At 41.5% G+C, this 18,187-nt stretch overlaps 1 protein-coding gene across 5 annotated transcripts in view; it reads left to right on the top strand.

Moving 5' to 3' along the window:
- LOC102206573 (forkhead box protein J3) overlaps positions 1-18,187 on the top strand; it is a 73,492-nt gene that overhangs the window by 33,869 nt on the left and 21,436 nt on the right. For all 5 annotated transcript variants that reach the window (XM_005732975.1, XM_005732974.1, XM_005732977.1 and 2 more), the window contains 4 exons: positions 1,800-1,883; positions 8,502-8,603; positions 11,425-11,583; positions 17,833-18,049. In XM_005732975.1, the coding sequence (XP_005733032.1) occupies positions 1,800-1,883; positions 8,502-8,603; positions 11,425-11,583; positions 17,833-18,049 (562 nt within the window). The remainder of the gene's footprint in view (positions 1-1,799; positions 1,884-8,501; positions 8,604-11,424; positions 11,584-17,832; positions 18,050-18,187) is intronic.

An 18,187-nucleotide genomic window follows, 5' to 3' on the forward strand; every position in this document is an offset into this window, starting at 1 on the left:
TGTATCTGTTTATTTTGGAGACTGCTGTGTTTTAACATTATGTATCAAAAGGATTTCGGTGGATTTTCTGGGGAAAGGATGCAGAAACGTGCACCACTGGAGAACTAAACCTAGAGAAAACTAATTTGATACTGGAAGAATAACAGATAAGTTGATGCTTTTGGATACTGTGGATGCGGCCATCTCACAGCACTTACTTTTTATTTAGTGACACTTACTGCCAGCCTTATTTTGTAGAAGTAATAAAGAAGAAGCAACTAATAGATTCAGAGAAATAAATCCTGATTTATTTTGTAAGACATTGTGTTTTTGAAATCTAACATAATCTAAAACAGTTTGGGGAAAAAATAGGTGTAAATAGTGGCGAGTGGATCGTATTTAATCCATGAGTTTTTGAGACTTCTCTATCATCAGTGTGATGTTTTATTAAGACTAACCCCCTTAAATGTTTTGTTTGTAAGATTAACTGTGAGCAGTAAATTTCAGTTTAAAAAAAATTATAATTTTCTTGAAAATATTTCATAGTTTAGACTTTACAGAGTTAATTATCAGAACAATATAAAGATTTCAAATTCATAATAAAATATCTTGGCCTGCAGCAGCAGTTCAAATGTTTTTGAGCCAAAATCTTTGAGAAAATTAAAACTGGAGTTCACTTTGGTTTGAACATCAAACACTTGTTGGCTAGGTTGTTAGTCTAAAGCAGGGGGACTCCAGGCCTCGGGAGCCGGTGTCCTGCAGGATTTAAATGTGTCCTTGATCCAACACAGCTGATTTAAATGGCTAAATTACCTGCTCAACATGTCTTGAAGTTCTCCAGAGGCCTGGTAATGAACCAGTCATTTGATTCAGGTGTGTTGACCCAAGGTGATATCTAAAGCCTGCAGGACACTGGCCCTCGAGGCCTGGGGTTCTAAAAAGTTGCTTAAACAATAAAAAGTGTATTAACCAGTCATATTTACCAAGATTTAAAACTGATTTTGTAGCCACATCTGTGAAATTGTAGGTATTTTTCAATATTTGGCTTGTTGATGGAGGGGTTTGCTCTATGATCAGTAATTCAGCATAATTAGGTAGAGCTGTTCGATATAACGATATATCGGATAACAATATAAAAACGTCTATCGTTTCATTTTACGCTATCGTTTGTTTCGTGGTGTCGCAAAATAAGCCCAAATAATTAGATGACCCCTTATGACAGGGGTGTCCAACTCCAGGCCTCAAGGGCCGGTGTCCTGCAGGTTTTACATATCACCCTGGGTCAACACACCTGAATCAAATGATTAGTCCATTGAAGGGCGATCGTGGCTCAAGAGTTGGGAGTTCGCCTTGTAATCGGAAGGTTGCCGGTTCGGTCATTGTGTCCTTGGGCAAGACACTTCACCCATTGCCTACTGGTGGTGGTCAGAGGCGCCAGTGTCCAGCAGCCTCGCCTCTGTCAGTGCGCCCCAGGGTGGCTGTGGCTACAATGCCAGCTTGCCATCACCAGTGTGTGAATGTGTGTGTGTGGTAATTTAGCCATTTAAATCAGCTGTGTTGGATCAAGGACACATCTAAAACCTGGATGTGTCCTTGATCCAACACAGCGTGGACACCCCTGCCTTATGAGCAAGCACTTTGGCAACAGTGGGAAGGGAAAACTCACCGAAAAAACCCAAACTCAGGGAGGGGCATTCAAGACAAAGTTTGAAGCTTTGGACAAACCTACAAAGCAACCAAACCACTGGAGAAAAACACACCAAAAAAAACCTTCCATCAAATATGTTTCTAATGTTTGTTTTACTGATGTTAATATTCAGGGTTCCTACTGGGCCATAGACACCAATCCTAAAGAAGACACGGTACCCAGCAGGCCAAAGAAGAGACCACGCTCTGGAGAACGAGTAAGTACACAAGTAGTTTGTATAATCCTGTTTTACCCACAAAAGGCTGATGGGGTATTGTTGTCACTCCGCCAGACAGATGGGTGGGTGGTCGGCGTGCAGCTTTGTAAATGTAATACTTTGAGAATGAGGTGACAGAATTTGGAAATTGATGCTTTAGGTGCATCTGCTAAAAGTCTCAGTGACATCTAGATCAAGATCAGAAATAAAGTTTGCTGAAAATCTTGTGAAGACAATAAATCGCTAAAGATTTTTCAAATCATACCATAGGTGCATCTACTAGGAGGCTGAGGGAACAGCTGGATGCCAGTGTTTCTGTTGTTGTTGTTTCGCTTGTTGTTTTAAAAGTCGTACCAAATGACTTCTCTAAGGATTTATTTCATTCCATATTGTCAAACCTGTGACCCCTTTAAGGTGCTAATATCAAAGTTAGACATCATCAGAGGAGAAGAAAAATGGGATTTTGCTGATGATTCGAGCATTGTTGTAAAATGTCTGAAAAGAGAATTATATGAACAGGAAAAACAAGGCATTTGAAAAAGCTTCCCAATACAAATGAGGTGCTACAGAAATGTGTGAACAGGTTTGCAGTCTTTCTCCTGTTCCCATGTTATAATGATGCATGGACAGACTAGCAGTCCAATAATGTACCTTTAAACCTCCCCTGAAAGATGAGTGTAAGAGCCCTCAGTGGTACTAGTAGCTCTGTGAGAATTGACGTCTCTTTAGCTTGTTAGGAAGCTAACATTAGCTTATTTGCACAAAAAAGCATGTCAGTGTTGGCTGTCAGGTATCGTGTGGACCACGTGATAGGAGATTACCAAATGTCAAATACAGCCATATTGTGCCAGACCATCAAGTTCTACTTCAGATATTTCTCTCAAAACCACATCTCACTCAAAGGCCAGGGGATCATCGCAGGCAGCAGGCTTCAACATCTGGTGACCATAAATCACTGCACAGTACCTCAGAGACCAAAAGATGTGGATTATCTTGTCATCGCTTGCTTTACCTCCTCCTAAATGCAGCCCAAAGTATCTTTTTACCCTTCAAGTCAATTTTCTTCTTTCTGCTGCTCATAACTACAGTGATTGTGCGCTGTGCTCGAACGCCTCGTGTCTACTCACAGATGGAGGGCTGAAGCTGCTGAGTGGACACGGTGTAACACCTTGTCTACACAAGAGGCACAGCATGAGCAGCATATTCGATGCCGCAGCAATGTAGGAAAAAACACACTTTCTTTTGTGTAATTATTACATTTTAAAGCCACAAAGTACCAAACTTTATCCGCTTTTTGTTTTGTTTTTTTCCTCTGTGGGTTATTCTTGCTGTGCACTGCTCGATTGTTATTGACGAACTTATTACTGCGCTCTAGCGCAGGAGAATGCCCGATCACCGGTGCGCGTGCCTTCTTTGTAACAGAACCAGAGCCGATGGTTGCAATTAAACAAACTTTTTGATATTCATCCTCATATTCATCCAGGTTAATCCCACAGGCTTTGGGGTTAGCAATTTTCAAGATGCCATAAAAGCAGCAGGAACAAGCTACCAGATAGATGTGAGAATACAGAAGCAGGAATGAAAATTGGTTTTGGGAAATTGATTGACAGCAGCTGAGGCTATAAATATATGTAACCCTGCATCAACTTGGCAGAATGCGGCTGGTGTGCAGTCATTAACCTGGGGATGTGAATACAAAAGCAGTGCGGAGTGAGCTCCATCGTGTATTTCAAGTCTGCTTTCACCACTGTCTGCCATCATCTCTCTGTTTTTTGTTTTTTTCCTGACTCTGACTACAGTATGGCGTGCATTTCGATGTCTGTTTTCTTAGCGGCTGATTAGCACGCTCATAAACTAGTGTCGGCGGTTAATGGCCAAAATTTTAATACAGTTCAGATTCAGTATTCAGCACATTAAACAGATTGAATTCCTCTCTGATTATTACCTCAGCGGCTTAAATGAACTGTGCTCCCCTGGCAAAGGGATGCGTACTAAAACTGCTGCCGTATGACACAAAGACTTGTAGTCAGTCACAAACGAATACAAAATAAAACATTTAAATGGCTTCAGTTCAGTGATATGAGATCTGGTGACATGCAATATCATTACTAGGCTCTGGATAACATGGCATTACTTCTCCCCGAAGCCAGAATGAGGCCACCAATTAGTGTAATCAGCTGGTGTAGTGGACCAAGCAGAAGATCTCCCAAAGTCTATTTCACAGGGGTGAGGTGTACCTCCAGTGTGCAGGTATATATTGTATTAAGCAGATGATCCTCTGAATGTTGCATTAAAGAAAATACGGCGTCTTTTATCACGATCATCCGCCTCCCTTTCTCATCCAGCCAGTCTCTGACTGTTGGCGCATCTTGATCATTATCTTTCGCTTCGTCCGTCTGCATTTCTGCTTTAGCCATCTTCCTCTCTGGGGAACTCTGACAGGCGCAGCGCGACAAAGTGCACAATCACTGTAAGGTGTCGCTCATTGGAGAAAGAATCGAGGCAAAAGACACGGAAAGGGTTGGGGAGGTACAAGAGAGGGGAAGAGCAGAAAGGAAGCGTGAAAGGAAGGTTGCGGAAAGCAGGAAAAAGACATCAAGGTAGCGAGAAGAAACAGTCAAGTTTAAGGGAAGGAAAAAGAGGTAAGAGGAGTAAGTGGGAGAGGAGGGAGGAGGGAAAGTGTTCTAGGCTTGTGTTCCAGTTAATTACCACAGAAGGCCCCGGGGCTGCCGTTAGACATATTTTCTTCACCAACGATTTTTTTTTTTTTTATTACAAACATTAATTAATTCAGAGCCTTGTCATCTCGTCTTACATGGATGGGCCCTTTGACCCCTTTTCTTACGCCTCACTTGCACTGCTGGCAGACACACTGTGGGCTGTCACATGGGCTAAGGAGAAACAGGGAGGTTTTAAGTGCTAAGATTTATGGCGGCATTACCATCTGAAAAAAAGAAAAAGAAAGAAAGGTGGGCTAAATACATCTTGTGTGTTAACTGGGATTTTGTTGCACCTCGGTTACACAGTCAAATATTTTAAGTTGGCAGGAAGGGCTAAACGTCAACCGCATAAATGCATTGTATAAATGTGTAGACAGGCAAGTGTACACGTAGTTTAGTACCTGTGTCTCCAGTGCCCTTAAGCATAATCACTCTCTTTCATTTCTGGTAGATGCTTCTCTGTTTGCCTGTCTGTCTGTCTGCCCGTCTGTCACCACTCAATTATCTCCCTGCCTATTCTTCTATTCTGCTCTTCCTCCACAAGCCTTCCTCCTGCCTCTCTTCACCTCTCTCTTGTCTTCTTTTTAAGTGCCTCCACCAGGGAACCGACAACCCGTTTAGCTGGGAGTTTATCATAAATTAAAGATTGCATTGTTACCAACCAATCCTCTTACTGTAAGCAGTTTGGGAAGGCAGGCAAGCTGTCTTGAACCCTGAAAGGAGTCAGACAAGGAGAAAAAAACATCTTCCCCAGGTTTCTTTTTTTGTTGTTGTTGTTTTTCTCTCTTTCTCTCTCTCCTTTTTTTTCTTCTTCATTTGGCAGGCATCAATTTAGCCCCTCATCGATCTTTGAATAGTTCCTCACGTCCTCACACTCAGTTAACCCTACTTTAGCGCTTTGTGAGGACAGCAGCAGAAAATGAACTGCTGCTGAATGCATTATAGGTACGTGAATAATGCATGAGGATGGCTTGATTCATCTTATCAAGTGCAAGTGATGTGTCCACTTTCCAGGCTGTTTAAGTGTCCCGCAATTTAAATGAAGCGCGCCTCGACTAGTTCACACAGTGTGAGCCTGGGGCGTGATGGTGATTCAGGAGGCTCAGTGAAGAATCATGAACTTGCAGCACACTTAGATTTCTCATAACCTTTGTCACATTTCATTTCCGTCCTCGTTTTCAAACTCCTCTGGACATTTTCAATCAGCGGAGAGCATCCACGAATGATTTCTGCATAATAACTAGAAGGCGAGACTCTACTGTTTAAAAAAATATTAGTGCACCCCTTTATACTAATATTTAAAACGATCTTGAAAATGCGTACATTTGGAAATGGTGCTTTCGCGCCGCAGTGTGGACTGCAAAAATGCCAACTTTCTAAAACGATGACGCATGTTAGTCATATGATGCAGTGATGTGACCAATTAAACTAAGAAAGCGGAGGGCATTATACAAACAATTGTTTTGTTTGCTCTCAGTTTGGACAGCCCTATTAAAGATTAATATCAGTCTGTACATGCTCCAGATAGCTTTTCTTCAAATTCTTTAACTCTCACTCGCTTTTGCAACTTTGTACTTTTGTATTACTCGCAGCATCAACTCCACCTCATTGTTAGTCCGTTTAAAAAACTCGGTGCTTTTCCTCAACCCTTTGCCGCGACGTTTCAAAGAGCCGGAAAGTAAATAAACAGCAGACGGAAATGAGGCAGGTCGAATCTTCTTGCGTTTCACACATGCGCAGTGCTGGAACGTAAGCGCTTTTGGCCGTTTCCCCAATGAAAACACCGTTTTCAAATCCATCCGGGCTAGTGTGGACGTAGCCTTACTTACACGTTTAATCAAGATGTAAGTAAGAGTAATCTTTAATAAGGCAAAAACAGAGTTTGTACAATTGTACAGTTTTGTATGACCACCTTTATTCTTCAACACAGTCTAAAGTCTCTTAGACAAGCTTTCTTATAGTTTCTTTAAGTAGTCTTCAGGAACAATTGAAGACTAGACAAGATCCCCAACACCACTGGCTGAAAGGCAAACCTGAACCTTGACAGAGCCTCCACAGTGCTTTACAGGTGACTCTTTTACCTGTTGTACCTGTCTGCTGACCTCCTTCTATTTGGATCCATCACCTGTTGTCATCAGTTTCCCTCCTTTAACCTAACCTGTTGCTGGGATCAGACTGGTATTCTGCAATGTTTTTTCAACATCTGTATCTCCCGTAACTCCTGAACAATTTGCTCAATTGAAAGAATTCCAGCATTTCCTAAAAGCAGCATTTTGCATTGATATTAGAGTCATTACGGTAATCACAGGCACGATGTCGCAGCAGCCCAGCGAGGACGAAGATTGGTTGAGAAAGGAGAGAGACGCTAATATCACTGAAAAAGCATAGAGTTGCTGCTTTCAGATGAACAGCTTTATATCCAGTTTCCTCAGTTTTGTAATTGCACGACATACCATGCCAAGATTTCAGCTAATAGCTCTTTGGGAATCACCTTGTTGGTGAAAAAAATCTTATTTTATGCCTTTTTTGTGTTTAAGTGATTCATTGGTCAGTGAGTGAAAAAGCAGCCAGTGGCCAAAGAAAGAAACTTTGAAATACCTTCAGAAAGCTTAGAGAACTGTTGTTTAAGACCACTTTAAAAAATGACAAAAAGCTCAAAGCCTTTGCTCAGTACTGTACCTGCCACAACACAGTGTAACGTGTGGTGAACCTGAAAGGGGTACAACCGGCATCTTTAGTGTTAAAGAATGCTTCACATATCTCCACCTTAAAAAGTTGCTTTCCTCCTGCAGTTTTTCATTCTCTGTTATAACCCCCTTTCAAAAGATGAGCACAGGCTAGAGATAAGCCAGGGCTGACTTTTGGCTTCATAGGGAATTCAAACCCATTGCACCAACGCTGGACGTTTTTCTGTTTTTTGTTTTTTGTTTTTTTGTTTTTGCTCTTAAGACTACTTACCTTTTCTGGTCAGAAAATGCACGATTAGCCAAAGTCTCTTGTGGGTGCAAGATTTTCTAAAGCTTAATAAAGAGTATTTGCAGAAATTCCCTTCACTTACAATGCTGCAAGGTTGATGTAGCTTTCTTTTTTTTGCCCGGTGACACCAAAAACATGTTGCCCACCACACCTTAAAATTCCCCAGCCAACCAACAAGGTTCACTGACATTGCTGCTTTTATTTTATATTCCTAGCCTTTTATTCTATAGCACAATTATAATAGAATAGAATACGATGAATTAGGTGTATTCAAACTTTATGCAGGGGGATATCAGGCAATCAGTGATGTATTTGCTGCACAGTGGTTTTTATGTCTTGTAATAGTCGCCACATTAAAGTCTTAAGGAAACATGAAAAGCAGGGTTTGCTACGTTACTGTTTTTAGCCCGTTTCCTGTAAATGTGATCAATCTCCCCAGAGTGTACTAAATCACTGATTTGAATCAGTTTACTGGGCTTATTGTGGAAGTTATAGCCAAATCAATAAAAACAGCTGGAATCTGGCCACAGATGAGAGGGAATCACTGTAGAATAAATGCGGAGACTTCAGAAAAGACATCATACGCATCACAGATTTTATAAAAAGACCTTGTGAGGTTTGTGCAAGTTTACGCAGGTCAGTTTGTGCTCTTTCACTTTTAGTGCCTGAAGCCACTGTTTATCCTGCCTTTTTTCCTTCATTAGGAAGCATTATTAGTTCAGTCAGAAACGAGTATTCTAGGCAATTTCACAACAGACTTTTTGGCTTGTCATTGTAAGAAAACCCCCAAAACATTATTAATAAAATAATAATGTTTAGTTGCCTTCACGTGGGTCGTGTTATCAGGATACTGAACCCAAATCCGCACTTATGAACATTTTCTATGCCCAGATTTTTCTCACACTGTCTCCTGTTCCTGCAGGCATCGACCCCGTACAGCCTGGAATCCGAGTCTCTGAGGATGGACTGCATCATGTCAGGAGGGGCATCTCCCACTCTGGCCATCAATGCTGTGACCAACAAGGTAGGGCACCAGCTGTTCATCAGCTGTTTCAATACAAAACAGCGCAACAGCGCAGGCATCCAAAGTTTATGTGACCGGACGCGTGGCTTCCATCCTCAGTTAGATACAGACAGAGGTTGGTTCGGCATTTGGCGACTCTCCTTTTAGAAAGAGCTTTTCTTCCATTTTGGCAAATTCAACAAATTCAAATAGGGATCCAGAGCCAGCAGAGCCAACATCATAACAAAGAAACAGCAAACAGTCAAAAAGAGAAGTAAAATCAGCGTGTCACTGTTCATTTTGACATGAGTTCATGAGGCTTGAGTTCTTTTGTTATAGCAATATCATCTACAACCTATTATCAAACATATCAGAATTGTTGTACAAGGTTACTGGATAACTGTGAGGTTGGAATTCATGCCGTGGTGGTGGAGGGGGCGTGGGTCAGAGGAGATTCATTAGCAGTAGGTTGGACTCTCTGGATTGGGATTCATTTAAATGCTGTTAGCTTCATTGACGATGACCTTATATGCTTCAGAAGCGACAGATGTTCCATTCAGAGCTTTAAAACACTGTAGTAAAAATCTTCAGAATGATCATAGTTCGTTGGCATTTATATGAATGAATATTGATTTCTTAGTTCTGTGCAATGATTAGTCATTTGTACTTGCTTGTGAGGAAAATGTGTCAAACTTTGTCACAACATATTTATAGTAAGACATAACTGCAGCAGAAGCAGCAGCAGAAGTGTCTGTTTTTCTTTTTCGCCTCTTCTTTAGAGGCTGAGAAGCCTTCGGAACAAGTCTTCACTTCTAGCAGAAAGCCTTACGCGACACAAACACACACAAGCATTTAAACACTAAACTGCGTGTGATCGCCTATGTGAGGGTCGGAGATCAAGCAGAGACAGGGACCTCTGACACCTATCTGATCTGACGCACACACCCACACAAACACAGTAATTATGCGCAGTGGGTGATCCTTTTCGTCCTGTCCCCAACCAAAGAGAAAATTTGTCCCGCAGCAGCTCGCATTACTCTGTTTGTTCTGGATGGGATGCGAAGGTCTGGACTTTGCAGCACGTTACAGTTTTCCATTCTGGACTTTTAAAAGACCCTGACTCATACTTCCCAGAATTTGTCAATATGAGACACGAGGATGAGAATTTCTGCACTTTTTTTTCTTATCAGCGTTGTAGCCAAGTACTCATGCAATTTTAATCATTATTATTATTATTATTATTATCTGGAATTCAGTCCTTTTTTGCTGTGAGACACGGCAAACAACAGAGTGCAGTGGATTAACTTGCCTACCTGAAAAAGTAGATACTGCAGATCCTTCACATTTTCCACCATCATTCTTATAACAAAGCCGTTAATAACGTTATTAATCAATGCCGCAAAAGGTATTGCAGTTTTACTAGATAATCGCTAAGACAAAACAAGGACAGAGCTTCACAAGCAGCCAACTTGGTGCAGATCATCAAGCGATTATTGTTTGGCGTGTTTGGCGTGCCACTCGTGCAGCAGGTGGAGAAACAAAAGGATTTTCATTTGATTTCTTTAAACGTGTCAGGTTGCACTCAATCCGCGCTACGCCAGGAAAGACTAAAACTTGAGTCGTCTCAGACATCAGTATACATTTTGAAACAATGATTCAGAGCACGGAGACCTTGATGATAATGATGCCGATGCCGGCATCAGTGACATCCGCCCACATCCGCACAGGTGGCGTCCTGCAGGCACAGCAGTGCGTCAGAGCTTCTTCTATAACACGTTTGCTCTCGCCGATGTTCTGTTTGCATTGGACAAAGCCTGCACTACTGAAGGAAGGCGTTCCTATAATTTGATACTGGGAATTTAGGATAGCGGGGGTCGAGGGGGTGGAGGAGGATCAGGATCAGATCATTGCACTGAGTTACTGTAATGTTTGCATAATGAAAAAACAAATCTTTTATGATCTGTCGTGATTAGTGTTTCGGTTCTTTTCTTCTGTGTAGATTTCAACCTAAAGCACCTCATTAAACCTAAAAAGAAATCCCTGTTCCTTTACTTCCACAGTCAGGAGAATTCAACTTTCACCCAGTGCCGATATTAACAAAACTATTCAAACAGGAACAGTTCAGGATTAACACTTTAACCCACGACTCAATAGCACTTCTCTATCCTTTCTTTTTTGCCACTACAAGATGTTCTGCAGTGTAGAGCACTGCCCCAGAGAGCCTTTAATGTTGTCTCACCCGAAGGCTGTATTTTCGCATTTGTCTATACAATTAAATGTTGCCTGGAGGTAATGTTGGCGCTGCGCTTCACAAGTCCTGACAGTCAAATAAAACGAGAGAAACATGATTCAACGTAATCCTGAGGCATTGCTCTTGAACGCTTTGTGATCTGCTACAATAAGATATACAGCGTAGTTACTTCGAAGCACAACTTGGTGTCTTTATCTAATCAGAATCAACAAGTTCAAGGTGGCAAAAAAAAAAAAAGCAAAATCACAAGCTTAGGGTCGGTGAGTCTATTTTTTTTCTTTCGTTTAACACAGCAAAAGGACAAATTTACATAGACCAGAACTAATATTTCCACATTTTCCTCATAACTTGCTCCATCAGTTAATGGTGCATGGGTAACTCCTTGAGTGGCGCGGCACTCACTTCAGTCTGGATATGAATTGGCCCGTGAACAAATATGAGGCAGTGTAACAAAATAGGCTACAAGGAACAATAAAGTCATGAATCACTGCCTTTGAAGGGGTTTATGTGGTGCGTTGGCTCAAATCGTTGGCCCCGTATAATAGCCTTTATTGTCATATTAACATCAACACTGTGTGTGTGTGTGTGTAGGTAGCGCTGTACAACCATGAAGCAGAAGGCAGCGAGAGTCCTGGGAGCCTGGGCGGCAGCCTTAGCAACAGCCTTTCAGAGCAAAGTTTGGCGTCCGTCAACCTCAACAACCGGAGCACCGCGGTCAGCAGTGGCAGCAACGTGCACGGATACACACCAGTAAGACCTTTGCTTTTGGTTGTTGTTTAGAGTGATCGCTTCTAGGTTTTATGTTTCTCGTGACAATTTTCCACTCAGAATTCAAGGACACTGCCACAGTGTCTGGTTTTTCATTCACAGCTGACAAATTTTAAACAAGCAGCATTAAAACTATTTTTACGTGTTCTGTGTCGTGTTTGGGTTTTTTTCCCCTGGATTCACTCGAAATAATCTGGATGATTCAGACACCGGTCGAGACACCAGATCAGTACAGAAGGTGTCTGCTGCACCCTTAGCAGACTGAGGAGGTGGTAACCAGCTAACAACATGTACGCTGGATCTACAGTACACTGCTCACTCTCATTTTATATTTGATGCTCAGATTTTGCAGCCAAATATGTTTTCGCTCATCTTTAGCAGAGCACATTCACTGTGCGTAGAAGCAAAGTAATGACACTTTCTTTGGTTTTTCAAACAATTAGGCCTAATTGTGGTCACCTATTAAAAAAATCAAGGGGAAATGGATTGTCTCTCTATTGTAGTGCTACTTTAACATGCATAGAAAGAATCAAATGGGCAACTTCAGTCATCGCTTCTTATGTGCAGAATTTATTTGTGCTCAGACAAGTGAAGCTGACCCAATCCAAAGAGACTTTTATCATTCCTTCCTTCCAGAGGTATGGAAATGCAATTCAGAGTGCAGATTGATTGAAAACTCAGTTGCTTGTTGTTGAACATTGCATTCATATGGACTGATTATTTAGCTCGTGAATTGAATTTTGTTTTGCCGCAGACTATCAATACTCTTTGCAGCCGCTCGCGCCCCTCAGGGCCGAACACCACAAAATAAATTTCAAACCTGTGGGAAATGCTTTGATAGCGGCTTGCTTCTGTCATCCAAAAATAAAACAAGAAGCAAGTTTATCTTGGTTGGTTTTGCTGTTTTTAGATGAGTGTGAGCCAGATGCTGTGTGTGTGTCTTTTGAAGATTATTTAATACTGCTGAACTCATGCTCTGAAAGCTCTTCGCGTCAAACCTCTTTCGACTTCAGACATTTTTGTAAAGCGCCAACACGACAATCCTACATTCACACCCACTTAACGCTGTGATTGGCTAGCTGTGTGGAGGTGAGAAAGGAGCGAAGGACTACACTCTAGCTCTAGCTCTTTTTTCCTCTGGTGGTTATGTAACTGCAGTACTGAGCAAAGAGTCTTGAGCCACCCCTCTCTTTATGTTTCGATTAAAAAAAAAAACAGTCTTTGTTGTAATTTTTTGAAGTGCTCTTGAGCAACAACTCTCTAGGCTTTCAGAATTGTTTTTGGACATTGGCTGCTTTTTCACTCATTTCCAGTCCAGTCTTTGTCCCTGACCGTTTTCAGACACATTTGGGGGTTTTATGTTGTTTTTTTTATTAAGCCACTTAACACTGAGCTACCATACCCCACTAACTCTATTATTTCAGCAGGTCCCACACACTGTATACAGAGGACACATTGATGCAGTCCCATGTTGTCCGCTGTTAATGTTCCTACAAACTTGGATAATACAAAGTAGAGAAGAAACTCTGCACATAGCTGTTTCGTGCCATATTTTATCCTGACAGTTTGAACTATTCCTTGTGCCTAAAAACAAGGTCCTATTTAACTGAGTAGTCTTAAATAGTCCAACTTACATGATAATGAGCTGCTTGTTTATTAAAGAGGGACTACATTAGAAAACCAATATGTTTGAACATAAACTGACCCATGATGAGCTTTTGAGATTCAAAACAACATATTAATGGAGTGATTTTGGACCCGATTAGGAGTGACCTGATGTCTGAATAACTGAAGCAGCTCCCGTTAGTTTTCCTTTCAAATCAAGTCAAGTGGCTTTATTGTCATTCCAACTATGTGCAGTGGTACAGTACACAGTGAAGCGAGACAACGTTCCTCCACGGTGCTACATATAACATATAACAGACAATCAACACAGGACTGCATAAAGTGCAAGTGTGCAAAAATTTCAAAAATCTCCCCCCAAAAAACCCCCAAACAGTGCAACACTAGGCAGAACAGAACGATACAGACACAAGCCAGTGCAGAAACAACAGTGCAATAGCAAAGTGCAACAATGACAGTGGGTTGTGCAAAAGACTGATTGTCTTTCACTACTAATGTAGTATCTGCAGGCTTTAAAGAAGTGATGCTCAAATGTTTTTGGTGTCCTCGTGACCTTTATAAGGTGCACAAAAAGGGGCGGTACACTTACACATTCTTGCTTTGCAGTCCACGAGGTTCCCTGCTGTGTCAACTGTCATTCATATTTTCACCTGTATATATTCTGGCTCCCAGTGGATAAACCTTTGTGAGCAAGTGTGCCTTTCTTTCTATTCAGTCCATTTCATTCTCCAAATCCTTGTAGTAGTGTAGCTACAACAGCGTTTTTTCCCCACTGCAATCACTAAAGTCCCTTTCGGTCAAATATAAATATGGGAACTAGACAGACCTGCATTGTGTTTGATGTATTTGTGATCGTTTTCGCGCCTGTGTCCCTCTAAACCAAATGTAATACAGTTTTAAAGGCCAGTCTCTGTTCAAAAACAAAATTACAGGAGGGCTGAAAAATCCCAACTCTTCATTATCTCTCCCTTGTAACAGCTGCTCACCTTTTTACCATCAATCACTTTTCCCTGCTCACCTCCCACCTGCATTAGCAAAGGTCAGTGCAATCTCATCTCGTTAACCTCTCATTTCTAGAGGCCATCTTTTGTTTTCTTCCTCCCTGCATCGGCTCCTCCACCTTTCGCCCTCCTCTTCCATCGTTTCAGACCTCATCTGCGGTCTAGTCCGGTGGGATCGGGTTTAGTTCTGACTCATTACCTGAAGCAGGTGATAGCCCCCTCCCCCCGCATCCCTTTGACTGACGGTGATTACTGGTGGCATTGCTGGCAGAGATCTCAGACACCGAGAGAGTTTATGGAAAGGCTGGCATTATTGGGGTGGAGGTAGATGTGTGGGAGATGTGTCGTCGTAAGTTGGCTTATATTGGCAGAGACACACTGATCAGAGCAAATTGCTTGAGTTCTCCGGGTGGATGGTGAGGAAGATGACAGCTTGGATGAAATGAGGGTGGATGAAGACCGGCTGCATTCACAATATGCGGCAGATATGTGAAGCTTCGTATTTTGTTTTTGCTTTTATGTGAAAAGAAATGAGAGGCAGCAGCGATTCCATTTTAATTGTGTGAAATTGAATTTGGTATGATCATCACTGTGAATGGCTGAATTATTAAATGATTTCTGACAGTAATTTATATAGAAAAAGTGTCTAGGGCTCGGCTGAAGTTTTAATTTAATTCATTTAAATTAAATCGTATTATTATTGAATTTTACTTTTCTGTCTGCCAATTGAAATTCAGGTGTGTTCACTTAGGTTCAGCCTATAGAGACAAAAAAGCCAAGAGGTTTGTTTCTAATGCATTTTGACTTAAAGGCAGAGGTGCTCTCCACTTGACGCCTGTGCTAGGAAGCTGGATTTGGGATTATCCAGGTAACTTCAAGGTTAACCCTGGGTTTGCAGTATTACAGAGTCCGTTCACTTCTTAGCTCTACTTACTTGTTATTGTAGCCATGGTAACCTATCCTGCAGACCCGATCTAGGTTGTCAATCAGCAGGTATGAGATCACTGCTTACCAACCAATCAGTTATCTGGGAAATAGAATCACCATTTGTGGAAAAGTCCTTGGACTTTTGTGCATGCAGGGTCTAAAGTTTTTCATCTAGACTCTTGCTGTTTCCCCGATGAGCATTAGACTGTTCTATAGTCTAATGCTGATCCCAAAACAGGGCATCTGTGGACCTTAGAGTCTAAACCTACATTATAATTATGTTTTTATATTGAATCTTTAGGCTGTTCTCAGACCCTTAGACAAAATTGAGGCTACAGCTGAAAGAATAACAACTAAATCTATCACACATGCATCTAATTCATCACATTCTCCCATATTTCAATGTTAGAGTGTTGATACTTTTATTTTACTGACTATTGTACTGTGATTTTCTGTTTCACACCGCTTATTTCTCTACAGCAGGAGCATTTCTTTCAGTTACCCTCACAGTTTTATCATTCTTTGTGAGATCAGCGGCTCGCGTGCCAGTGGAGACGTCCATCTGTGTGACTGGCCGGATGCTGCCAGCGTCATCCCCTTAATGTGAACATGCTCATAGCTGGATTAATCAATCATGAGTTAAGTTATGAAGCTGATAACCACCTTTGTGTGACAATTTACCCTGATTGCTAATGTTAGGGTAAGTGAATAAGTTGCTAATATAATCTGACCAGATGTGCCTGATTTAAGGGTTAAAAAGCAAAATAATGGCCTCACAATAGTATTCATCAACAGGCGACAGGATCTGAGCATGCTCACTTAAGACTGGTCTCAGAAAACTATGAAGTAATAAAAATATAACAGCAAAAGACAACACTGGTGCTGCAGGTAAGGAACGAAATCGGTGCTGCATATGTAAATACACTGAGGTGTGGTTCAGCTTTAGTGCAATCTCACTGTTGTGTTAGAAGCTGTTGTTTCTAACACAACAGCTAAACTTTACAATACATTTAGCCATTCAGGAAATCACTTTTTAACCAGTTCAAAGTGAAATTAATTGTCTTCATGTAATATTCTTCCTGATCCAGGCCCACAAATACACCGAGCAGTTTCTATTCTGCAAACTGTAATTCTAACTTTTTAAAATCAACAGGGCAGCAGAGTAGGAGGATGTACGAAAACGTCGAATTTCTGAATAACTAACCCCAACGCAGAGCTCCTTTCTGCTCTGTTTGATCAAAAGAATCTGTGAAAATGTGTTATTTACAGCTGTTTTTAAACTGGAGCTACAAGATAACGTGCTCCAAACCAGGTTATGCGTTTCCCGCTGGTTGCTATGGTTACCTAACCAGGTAAAATGGGAGCGACTTTTTGAGTTCAAGCTCAAAAAGTGTAAAAGAGTGTCATAGCTACCGCGGTGTAACCCAGGTCTTTGAAGCCTTGATTGTTTTTTGCTGTCGCCATCTTGGTCTCTTAATTATTTATATAGTACTAACCACAGTGTGTCACTGAGACCATTAACACAAGAGGAAAGTGTTTACAGAGGTCAAGTCAGAGAGCTGTTTCCTCACAGACTTCTATTGGACCCATGGCATTTAAGAAGAACTCGGGTTTAAGGCACTCTCACACCAGGTTAACCTATTAACCTTACTTCAGATTATACAGATGTTAGAATTAACCTTCCAAAACTGGAGGCACAGGGCTTTGATGTGCGGAGGTGTGGAGTTGTAAAACAAATAATTTTATGGTGATAATTAGTTTTTTTACATAGCGTCTATATTGTGTTATTAGAAATATGTCTGTTGTTGCTATTGAGTTTATATTAGTAACAAAGCTGGATAAATACTAGCTGATAACTTATGGAGAAGGGGTGGGATTAAATAAATGTGCACTTCCTCCCACTTTTTTGTGGAACCTCTGTATTTTGTTTATATGATCAAAATAAATAGAACATTTATTTTGATCATATATAGGTTTAACACATACGTCATCTACATGATCCGTGCAGTCCCGAGTCACCTTTTGTGCTTCTGTTTTGCATCCTGTCTTTAGATTGACTGACACAAGTTATATTATGTCACATTAGGAGCAAATATCTGAATTGTGAATCTTCTCTCTGGATACAAATCGCTGTTGTTTCGTAGCCGCGCACTGCTGCTGCAGGTGATGGAGGAAGATGGTGATGAAATACAATCCACTTAGGAGTAATCCAATAATTTTAAGCAGTTTTATGTGCGGTGAGATTTTACAACTGAATGGCAGTTCCTTGACAATTAAAACATTTTAACTGAGCCTTGGTTTAATTCGGGGAGGCACAGAAATTCTTGAAGTCACTAATATGCTCTCTAATCCTTCCATACATGCTCTGTGTATGACAAGCAGCAGTCAATAAAAGAACTAGGTGCCATTAGGTGGTGTTTTTTGTGTATTTTATAAACAGTAGAGCCAAGAGTTGGTTATGAATGAGCCAAAAAATTCTTACTATTTTTGATGAACCAGTCAAGCACATAAAACGTATGCACTTGAACCTGCAATGCCTCATCACCTTGACGAACTAAATCTTTTCAATCGCAGTGTGAATTGAGCCTTTGTCAGGCGTTTCTCTGAAACCACGACGTTCTCTGATGTTCCCCGTGCCTTTTAACAGTCGATCTGTCTCTTCTTCCTATCTGCCTCGAAGGTGAGCAGCCACTCGGAACCTTCGTCCCAGTCCTTGAGCCTCCAGCAGCCCGCCCAACCTCCGCCGCCGCCTCCTCCTCCTCCCCCGCAGCCCCAGTACGGTTTACCTGTCCCCGAGTCACGGGACAAGCAGCTCTGCTTCTCAGACTTCGAGGACCTCAGCTCTTCGTTCCGCAGTCTTTACAAGTGCGTCTTCGAGCAGTCCTTCTCGCAGCAAGGTGGGTGGTTTTGTGTGCGGATTAGTGTGCCTGCTCATGCGTACCTGTTCGACACCTATAATAACACGTGTGTTCACGGGGAAATAAAGTAAACTTCTGTGTGAGGCTTTGTGCACATAATTAACTGACAAGAATAAG

This window comes from Pundamilia nyererei, unplaced genomic scaffold (assembly GCF_000239375.1).
Source record: "Pundamilia nyererei isolate P.nyererei 1_Seehausen unplaced genomic scaffold, PunNye1.0 scaffold00049, whole genome shotgun sequence".
Lineage (NCBI taxonomy): Eukaryota > Metazoa > Chordata > Actinopteri > Cichliformes > Cichlidae > Pundamilia > Pundamilia nyererei.